Here is a 10,356-nt window from a genome sequence, read left to right as displayed (position 1 = left end):
CTTCAGGAATGAGGAAAGTGTGTCCAGCAGGCTAAGATAAAAGATAGGGAATATGTTTTATCTTAGCCTGCTGGACCAACTTTCCTCATTCCTGAAGAAGGGCTTATGCCCGAAACGTCGATTCTCCTGTTCCCTAGATGCTGCCTGACCTGCTGCGCTTTTCCAGCAACACATTTCCATCTCTGATCTCCAGCATCTGCAGACCTCACTTTCTCCATCTCCATATCCCCCAACCTATCTCAACTTCAAAACATAACTTCTAATCACTGGTAGTTATTATTATGTTATAAAGAGCCGAAATAGCTTAAGGTATATTAGGTTTCCTGATGACATGAATTCTGTTTATTTTTGAAATTGCAGTCACCTCAATTCAGCCTACATTTCCCAGAAACCCTTTTTGTGATGGGTCAAAGCAGTCAAAACCAAGAGAGGAGAAGCTTGTGAGCACTCAGTGGAGCGTCGGAAAAATAAGTCTTCTCGCAGGGAGACCACCTGTTCAAACACTCCATTTTGACAGTCGAGCAGCACGGGAGAAAGACTTTTCCAGCAAAGAGCAAACATAAGATGGAGTCCAATATTCAAAATACCGAGGAAACCAGGTACAGTTAAAGAGTCTGTAACATATGTAAGTTGACTGACGTAGATCGTTTATTTGGATTGGCTGTTACTTTATTCATTTTGCTTTATAACTAAGATCTATTTTTAACACTCCTACTATCTACCTTTATAGCTACAGCTCTATATAGGTTATATTTTTAAAACTTTCACATTGGATGTAGGCATTTCAAGCAAGATCAAATTTATTGCCTGTTCCCAATTGCCCTTGACAGAGTGGTGGGAAGCAGCCTTCTTCAGCCTCTGCTGTCCATTTGGGGCTGGGTAGTTGTGAGATAGGTACACCCACAGTGCTGTAAGGAGGGGAATTCACAGATTTTTACCCAACAGTGAAGGAACGGTAGTATATTTCCTCATCAGGAGGGTGAGTGGCTTGGAGGGGAACTTATAGGCGATGGTGTTCCCATGTATCTGTGCCTTTGTCTTTCCAGGTGGTAGACCTTCTGAGTCTGTAAGATGTTAACTTAACAAACGTGGGTAAAAAGCAGTCCTTGGAAACTTGACAAGTTAATGGGTTCTAATACAGCAAGGGCAGGGGAATTACCTAAAGTGTGATGTCACATGGTATCATGGAAACAGAAATTCCTGCCTTGATTTCATAGATGTTTTATGAAAAGCGAATACAGAAGTTGCTCACCGAACTAAGGATCAAAATGAATGATAGTTCATAGGTTTCTGACAAAGCAATTAACTTTGTTACTTGGAGTAACTGTACAGGAAACTGTGGACATGAAAACAGAAGAAATACAAGCAGGAGTAGGCCATTTATGACTCCCAAACCTAATCCATCATTCAGTGAGACCGACTATGATGGTATCATCAATGTACTTGTAAATGGCTTTAATCTGGTATGTGGCGACGCAGTCATGGGTACACAGTGAGTACAGTAGGGAACTGAGTATGCATCCCTGGGGGGCTCCATTGTTGAGTGTTGGTGAGGAGGAAATATTGTCCCCAATCTTCACTGATTATGGCCTGTGGGTCAGAAAACTGAGGATCCAGATTCAGTAAGATCTGTCCCTATCTTCAACTTCTTTTTCATGCCAACTGGTCATAACCCTCAATTTAAAAATCTACCCATGCCCTCTTTAAACAATTTTAGTCATCTAACTTCCACAGTTCCCTGCGGGAGAGAATTCCAAATAATCATTACGATCTGGGAGAATAAATTCCTTTGCACCTCAGTATAAAACATGTAACTATATCCCCCTTGTTTGAGGTTCTCCCACTAGTGGAAGCATCTTTAACATCTACACTGTCAAGCTGCCCTCTGTATCTTTTATGTATCATAAAGATCAACCCTCATTCTTTTAATTCTAACAAAACAAAAGACCTAAACTGTTTAGCCATTTGGATACAGAGAGAACAAGCAGTTTGGATACAGAATTGGGTCGAAGGTAGAAGATAGAGGCTGGTGGCGGAGGGTTGCTTTTCAGACTGGAGGCCTGTGACCAGTGGTATGCCTCAAGGATCAGTGCTAGGTCCACTGATTTTCATCCTTTATGTAAATGATTTGAATGTGACAATAGGAGGTATAGTTAGTAAGTTTGGAGATAACACCAAAATTGAACGTGTAGTGGTCAGTAATGAAGGTTAACTTAGAGTACAAGGGGATTTTGATCAGATGGGCTGAGGAGTGGCAGATGGAGTTTTATTTAGATAAATGTGAGGTGCTACATTTTGGAAAGGTAAATCTTAGCAGGACTTATACACATAATGGTAAGGTCCTGGGGAGTGTTGCTGAACAAAGAGACCTTGGAGTGCAGGTTCATAGTTCCTTGAAACTTGACTCGCAGGTAGATAGGATTGTGAAGAAGGCATTTGGTATGTTTTCTTTTATTGGTCAGAGTATTGAGTATAGGAGTTTGGAGGTCAAGTTGTGGCTATACAGGACATTGGTTAGGCCACTTCTGGAATACTGTGTGCAATTCTAGTCTTCCCTCCTATCAGAAGGACCTTGTGAAACTTGGAAGGGTTCAGAAAAGATTAACAAGGATGTTGCCAGGGTTGGAGGATTTAAGCTAGAGGGAGAGACTGAATAGACTTGAGTTGTTTCCCTGGAGCATTGGAGGCTGAGGGGTGACCTTATAGAGGTTTATAAAATCATGAAGGGCTTGGGTAGGGTAAATAGACAAGGTCTTTTCCCTGGGGTAGGGGAGTTCAGAACTAGGGTGCATAGCTTTTGGGGCAATGTTATTACACAGACAGTGGTGCATGTTTGGAATGAGCTGCCAGAGGAAGTGGTGGATGCTTGTACAATTACAGCATTTCAAAGGCATCTGGATGGGTATGTGATTCGGAAGGGTTTGGTGGGATATGGACCAAGTGCTGGCAAATGGGACTAGGTTAGGATATCTGGTCAGCATGAGCAAGTTGGACTGAAGAGTCTGCTTCTGTGATGATGTACATATCTATGACTACTTACAAACATATATGTAAATAAGCAAGACACAAGTATTGTGGGTGGGCAAGAAAAAAAAGTCAAAGTAGCACAGTTCTAGCAGCAGTCCAGATCACAAACATCAGCGAATTGTTTCAATTTGGCTTTCTTTCAACTCCTTCCAATTCTTTGCTAATGTCATGAGGTTGTGGATAGAATAACTCTCAGTCTTTTAACTAACTGCTTGAGGATTTGTACTTTCACTGTCTCTGAAGGTTTTCTTCCTTTTTCCCCATCTATAAAGGATTTGCAGTAAGAGCGTCTTCAAGAGAAAGTTGAGGGAGAATAGGGAATTTTCTTTTACTTCTTCACACACAAAGGTGAGAAAGAGCGAGAGACAGATGGATGCTTTCTATTCCAGATGGACACTTCTCTCCATTTCTTTCTGGGATTTATATATTAATCAAGTAAAACCTCTTCTCTATTCTTACAGATTAATAGTTATCGAGCATTGTTCAATACTTTCATATAAGTTGTATGACCCTTTGATCTTTACTTATAAATTCTGTGTCCAAAGTATTCGGTCTCACTTGCTGCCTGACAAAGGAATGGGGCTCTGAAAGCTTGCTGTTTCAAATAAACCTGTTGGACTATAACCCGGTGGTGTATGATTTTTGGTAAAGTTAGGCGGCTTTGTAGACCGTGTAGATAATATCATAAAATTAAAAAAGGGCTTTGGTAGTATAGATGAATTGGCAAAACTATGACAGATGGAGTTCAGGTTATCCATTGTGGAACGAGAAAGCATAGATCACAGGAACTTATTATTGAATTAAATTGAATTGAATTTATAGTCACGTGTACCGAGGGACAGTGAAAAACTTTGTCTTGTGAGCAATACAGACAGATCACAGAGTTAAGTAGCAAAGATAGTAAATAATAGATTCAGATGCCATATCATTTGCCCTTCACTCCTCCCTAAAACATCTTGACACCTAGAACAGCTACATAAGAATCCTACTCATTGACTGCAGTTCAGCCTTCAACACTATTATCCCCTCAAGACTGACTACTAAACTTAGTGATCTTGGACTAAGCCCCACTCTCTGCAACTGGATCCTCAGTTTTCTGACCCACAGGCCACAATCAGTGAAGATTGTGGACAATATTTCATCCTCACCAACACTCAACAATGGAGCCCCCTCAGCTCCCTACTGTACTCGCTGTGTACCCATGACTGCGACGCCACATACCAGATTAAAGCCATTTACAAGTACATTGATGATACCATCATAGTCGGTCGAATCTCAGATGGCAATGAAACAGACTACAGACGGGAGGTGGAAGACCTGGAAAAATGGTGCACTGAGAACAACGTGTATATTGTTTCCGGTGAGGATGATGATCCCAACGATATCTTGATTACGTTCCGCGTGGTCATAGAGTAGAGATCAAGGTTGTTTCTGTTGTTATCTTTTTTCTAATTACTGAATAGTTTTGAACTAATTTAATGTATATAACATAGCCCTACCCCATTTTTTGTTTTAAAAGGAATAGGAATGTGGAATGTTAAGTCAGGTTTTAGAGGCCTGGTAGGCTCCAATCTCAGTTTCTGACTGTGGAGTGGTCAGAAAAGACTGAAATGAGGCGGTCATCGTGACCAACAAATTAAGTGTAAGGACAAAGTGGGTGGTTGTGACCTGTGAAGGAAATTTGAAGACGAAGATGAAGGAAATGTGAAGGTGAAGATGAAATGGCTGTTATGACCATGGGCAGAATCTGATATGGAGATTATATCCAATGAACGACGCTAGGGAAACCAAAGAATTGTAACCTGGTTAATCCCATCAGCACATCCAAGAATAAGAGTTAGTCCCACTGGGACCACAGAGACTTGTGAAATGCATGTGAGTTTGGACCATCAGAAACAGTTGCACCTCACCTTGGGTGGCTGTCAGGAGCTGTTTCATCATCTGGATTAATGAATTAGTGCATTTGTTAAATAGGCAGCCAACAGAGACCCATCAGTCTGTCCTTAATCCTTGGTCTCTGGGGGCATAGTAATATTGTATGCTCCCGGTTCCCATGTCTGTGTCCTGTCATTCCCTCAAGTGGTGATGCCCTGAATGTTGGCCATTACCATTCGACAGTCTAGTTCAGTCTGCTTTCTCTGGTCTATACTAGCCTTTTAGTATTGTCACATAGCCATGTCTGGTGTCCGGGTTATAATGAGTTGGGGTCTTTCGATGGCTTTGTCCATCAGGGAGTTATTGGGGAATTCTCTCGTGTCTAGACTTGGGAATGTGTAACATGTCTGTGCTGTCAGTCACTAGTGAGTCGTTCTGATCTGTTAAAGAGTCCTCCATTATGTCACTTAGATTGTCTGGGTGTCCCTTGGGCATTGAAGTTGCAGTTGGTTGTAGTGATGGAAGAGTATAAATTTCGTCAGGGGTTCAGTCTGATTGAGAGGTAGTGTTAGGGGTTGTCCTTGGTGTCTGGGCTTACCTTGGTCTTGTCATTTGTTCTAGGGTAGTGTCATCCATCATATATATATCAAGATGGTGAGAGTGGCTGTGTTGAGTGCTAGAAGCTTTTAATATGAGTTGGTTAGTGTCCACGACATCGACTGGTTCCTGCCAAATTGGGGGTTGGTGACTCCCTCCATCCCTGGTCACTGTGGCTGTGAGTGCATAGAACATAGAACAATACAGCACAGAACAGGCCCTTCGGCCCACGATGTTGTGCCGAACATTTGTCCTAGAAATGCACATGAGCTCTACATTCTCACGCATACTGTCCTATGTTCCCCTGCTGTGTCCCTCTGTCTCTTCCTGTCGCTTTGTAAGATGGAACTGGGTTCCTTTGATAAGAGTTCCCCTTTTCCTTCTATTCCTCCACACCGGACCCTGGTTGGAGATTCGGAAAGGAAGCAGTTTCCCTTCTTTCTTTGTTCTACTCTTGTTTAGTTCATGGACTTCATTCTCCCACACCTGGGACATTCTTCTCAGCACCCATGCCACATAGTGGCTTAGCTCTGCAGGATCGAAATTCATATATGCCTTCCTGCTCTCTTCGGTGGCTTGGGATACTGTAAGTCCTAGCCCACTTAGCTGAGTCAGCCTTAGATAACTGACCCCTATTTAAGCCTCGAAAAATGCACCCAATAACAACTGGCAAAGGCAGTCAATGTCCCCCTTTCTTTTGTCTGCACTTGTTTAACCCATCTACCCAATTGCTGTTAGGATCACCTTTTCCATATCGTTGAGGGTTCCATCGCCTGCATTTAGTGGGGCTGGAACTGCAGACTGCAATGATTGGCTCAGATACATTACAATGAGTTTTTCTTCCTCTCTCTCATCCAACCCATGTAAACTTTTGTTGCCTGACCCTTTCAAAGAATATAAATGGATCAGCCATGGCTCAAAATCTGGAAACATTTTAGCAATTTCTGCTAATTGTGCCACCATAAATGTGGTGGTGAAAGTTATCGCTGAGCCATCAGTGTGTTTTTTTTTCCCCCCAGTCCGTCTTTCTGTGGTAATCGGGTTCATTGTGACAGGGGATGTCCCTAGGGGTGCTGAAGGAGTTGACTTCTCTGGGAAGGGTGGGGGGCTGACCCCGAGCCTCCGTGTACATGGCGTATTGCTGCGTATCTTTCCTGAGCTCATCCCAGTCTATCTCCTATCCTTCCCTCTTTGACTTTCTCATATGTGCATTGTTGATTGAGAGTTAGGCTTTTAATTTCTCAATCTCATGCAGGCACCTAGTGTGGTTTGAGGTTGCCTGTTTCTTCCCCCTATCTGCCTGGTGCATTACCTTTACTGAATCTGCACATTTATTTCTTAATTGACTCACTTCCTTCTCAGTGACCTCTTTAGCTGACACTGTGCGCTGGGTATCTTGGGATGCTCTCTCACACTCGGTTTGGAATTCCCCCATGTGTAGTAGGTTTGCCCGATTTCTTTGGTCCTCAGCTGTGTTTTTCAGTTATAACTCTGTGATTTTCCTTTTTGCATCCTCTAATTCTTTACAGACTGTTTTCTGTTTAAATATATAAAATGGAAAAGGGTGGCTAAAGTGGACATAGGTCCCTTGCAGGATGAGAAAGGAGAATTAATATTGGGTAATGCTGAAACGGCCGAGGCCTTGAATAACTATTTTGTGTCAGTCTTCACAGTGGAAGATGTGTCTAACATGTCAAAGAATGATGTTAAGGATATGATGGGAGTTGAGGACCTCAGTTCAGTTATTATCACTAAAGGGATGGTGTTGAGCAAACTTGAGGGTCTAAAAGTAGATAAATCCTCTGGTCCTGATCCCAAGGTGCTGAAAGAAATGGTGGAAACTATAGTAGGTGCGCTAGTGGTAATTTACCAAAATTCATAGGACCCTGGGCAAGTCCCCGTGGATTAGAAGAAAGCGAATGTCACGCTGCTGTTTAAAAAAGGGTGTAGGCAAAAGGCAGGTAACTATAGGCCACTTAATTTAACATTTGTAGTCAGGAAAATGCTGGAGGCTATCATAAATAGTGAGACATTGGGATGGAAAGGGTTCCAACATGTGAATGCAGCTTGGATTCAGGAAGGGAAGGTCATGTTTGACAATCTTACTGGAGTTCTTTGAGGATGTAACAAGCATGGTGGATGGAGGGGAACAGGTGGAAGTTGTATACTTGGATTTACAGAAAGCGTTCAATAAGGTGCTGCATAAAAGACTGATCCATAAGATAAGCATGCATGGAGTTGCAATGAATTAGCTGAAAATATGTTGCTGGAAAAGCGCAGCAGCTCAGGCAGCATCCAAGGAGCAGGAGAATCGACATTTCGGGTATGAACCCTTAATGAAGAAGGGCTCATGCCCGAAACATCGATTCTCCTGCTCCTTGGATGCTGCCTGACCTGCTGCGCTTTTCCAGCAACACATTTTCAGCTCAGATCTCCAGCATCTGCAGTCCTCACTTTCTCCCAGTTGCAGTGAATTAGCATGGATAGACGACTGGTTAACCAATAGAAAGCAGAGAGTTGGGCTAAGCAGGTGTTTCTCTGGTTGGAGATCTTTGGTGAGCGGGGTGCCGCAGGAGTTGGTGTTGGGCTGGCAACTGTTCATGATGCATATAAATGATTTGGAAAAGGAGACTGAGTTTGCTGATGACATTAAATTGAGTGGAAAGGCAAACTGTCCAAGAGGATGTGGAGGGTGTGCAGAGAGAGTTAGAATGATAGAATCCCTAGAGTCATAGGATCCCTACAGTGTGGAAACAGACCATTTGGCCCAACAAGTTCACACTGACCCTCCGAAGAGTACCCCACCCAGACCCATTCCCCTTCCCTATTACTCTACATTTACCCCTGACTAAAACACCTAATCTACACGTCCCTGAACACTATGGGCAATTTAGCATGGCCAATCACCCAACCATCTAAGTTAGATAGGTTAAGTGAGTGGACAAGGGCCTGGCAGATGGATTGCAATGTTGGTAAATGTGAAGTTATTTATTTTGGAAGTAAAAATGATAGGTCAGAGTACTATTTAAATGATGAAAGATTGCAGCGTGTTGTTGTGTGTGGGACTTAGGAATCTCATACATGTATCGCTAAAAGTTGATTTGCAGGTGCAACAGGTAATCAGGAAGATAAATGGAATATTCCTTGCTGAGGGATTGAATTTAAGAACAGGGAGGTTCTGCTGCGCTTTTGTACAAGATGTTGGTGAGGCTGAACCTGCAGTATTGTGAGCAGTTCTGGTCTCCTTATTTGAGGAAGGATATACTGGCTTTGGAGGTGGTGCAGAGGAGGTTCACCACATTTATTCCAGAGATGAAGGGGTTACCCTATGAGGAGAGGTTGAGCCGTCTGGGACGCTCAAATTTAGAAGAATGAGAGGGGATCTTCTGGAAACATATAAAATTATGAAAGGGATAGATAAGACTCAGGCAGGCAAGTTGTTTTCTCTGCTGGGTGTGAGTAGGACTAGGGAGACATGGCCTCAAGATTAGGGGGAGTAGATTTAGGACAGATGAGGAGGAACTGCTTTTCCCAGACAATAGTGAATCTATGGAATTCTCTGCCCAAGGAAGCAGTAGAAGTAGCATCAGTAAATATATTCAAGATACAAGACACAATATACTCAAGTTAGATGGGTTTTTGCATGGTAGAAGAATTAAGGGTTATGGTGATAATGCAGTTAGGAGGAGCTGAGATGGTAGACAGCTATGATCTTAATGAATGGTGAGCAGGCTCAACGGACCAAACGACCTACTCGTACTTCTATTACTATGATTCAAAGTTTGTGAGAAGATTTGTAGCTCGGGTGCTCGTTGTTGTGGTTCTGTTCGTCGAGCTGGAATTTGTGTTGCAGACGTTTCGTCCCCTGTCTAGGTGACATCCTCAGTGCTTGGGAGCCTCCTGTGAAGCGCTTCTGTGATGTTCCTCCAGCATTTATAGTGGTTTGTCTCTGCCGCTTCCGGTTGTCAGTTCCAGCTGTCCGCTGCAGTGGCCGGTATACTGGGTCCAGGTCGATGTGCTTGTTGATAGAATCTGTGGATGAGTGCCATGCCGCTAGGAATTCTCTGGCTGTTTTCTGTTTGGCTTGTCCTATAATAGTAGTGTTGTCCCAGTCGAACTCATGTTGCCTGTCATCTGCATGTGTGGCTACTAGGATAGCTGGTCGTGTCGTTTCGTGGCTAGTTGGTGTTCATGGACACAGATCGTTAGCTGTCTTCCTGTTTGTCCTATGTAGTGTTTTGTGCAGTCCTTGCATGGGATTTTGTACACTACAGCAGGAAAAACATCTTCCGGCAAGTCAGCGGATATCTCTGGGAGAGGGAGGAGCTCCTCCAAGCTCCACTCAGAAAGTGGAAATTACAGGAAATGGGATTTCCACCAAGACCTTATGTCAGGCAATATGGATGAGGTAGGATGTAGTTTGGGGTCGCTCCTCGGGAATGTAGTAAATTTATATATTTTGGTTTCCTAAATTTGGTCGTTACACGCCCTTTTTACTCTGTTTGGCTATTTTTTCTAAACACGACCCATTTTTACCTGTATCCTTTCAAATGGTGACTTGTTGAACAAAAATTGAGTCAGCCAAGTCCAGTTGTGCTAGGCTGCACCATTTGCCTAAGCCTGATTCTCTGGAGAAGCCGGATACTAATAAAGCCGTATTACGTAGCATTAAGGACATGATGGACGATATGTGGGCTGAAATCATTACCAAGTTTGAATCCATAATTTCAGAAACGGTTAAAAAGGAGTTGACAACTGCACTGAAGCCGCTGGAGGAAAACGTTTCTTCACAAGGCGGGACTATTTTGGACCTGATAAGCATGATACCCAGACAGCTAACCTCCAAGAGAATGTTAA

At 43.0% G+C, this 10,356-nt stretch overlaps 1 protein-coding gene across 2 annotated transcripts in view; it reads left to right on the top strand.

Moving 5' to 3' along the window:
• LOC122553854 (neutral alpha-glucosidase C-like) overlaps positions 1-10,356 on the top strand; it is a 110,657-nt gene that overhangs the window by 2,810 nt on the left and 97,491 nt on the right. The window contains exons 2-3 of one of the 2 annotated variants that reach the window (XM_043698272.1): positions 361-599; positions 9,734-9,907. In XM_043698272.1, coding sequence (XP_043554207.1) covers positions 565-599; positions 9,734-9,907 — 209 coding nt within the window. In that variant the 5' untranslated portion in view covers positions 361-564. The remainder of the gene's footprint in view (positions 1-360; positions 600-9,733; positions 9,908-10,356) is intronic. The other variant, XM_043698273.1, reaches the window with a different exon arrangement.

Source organism: Chiloscyllium plagiosum, chromosome 10 (genome assembly GCF_004010195.1).
Source record: "Chiloscyllium plagiosum isolate BGI_BamShark_2017 chromosome 10, ASM401019v2, whole genome shotgun sequence".
Lineage (NCBI taxonomy): Eukaryota > Metazoa > Chordata > Chondrichthyes > Orectolobiformes > Hemiscylliidae > Chiloscyllium > Chiloscyllium plagiosum.
Note: the sequence above shows the minus strand (reverse complement) of the source record. Positions and strands in the feature narration are given on the sequence as shown.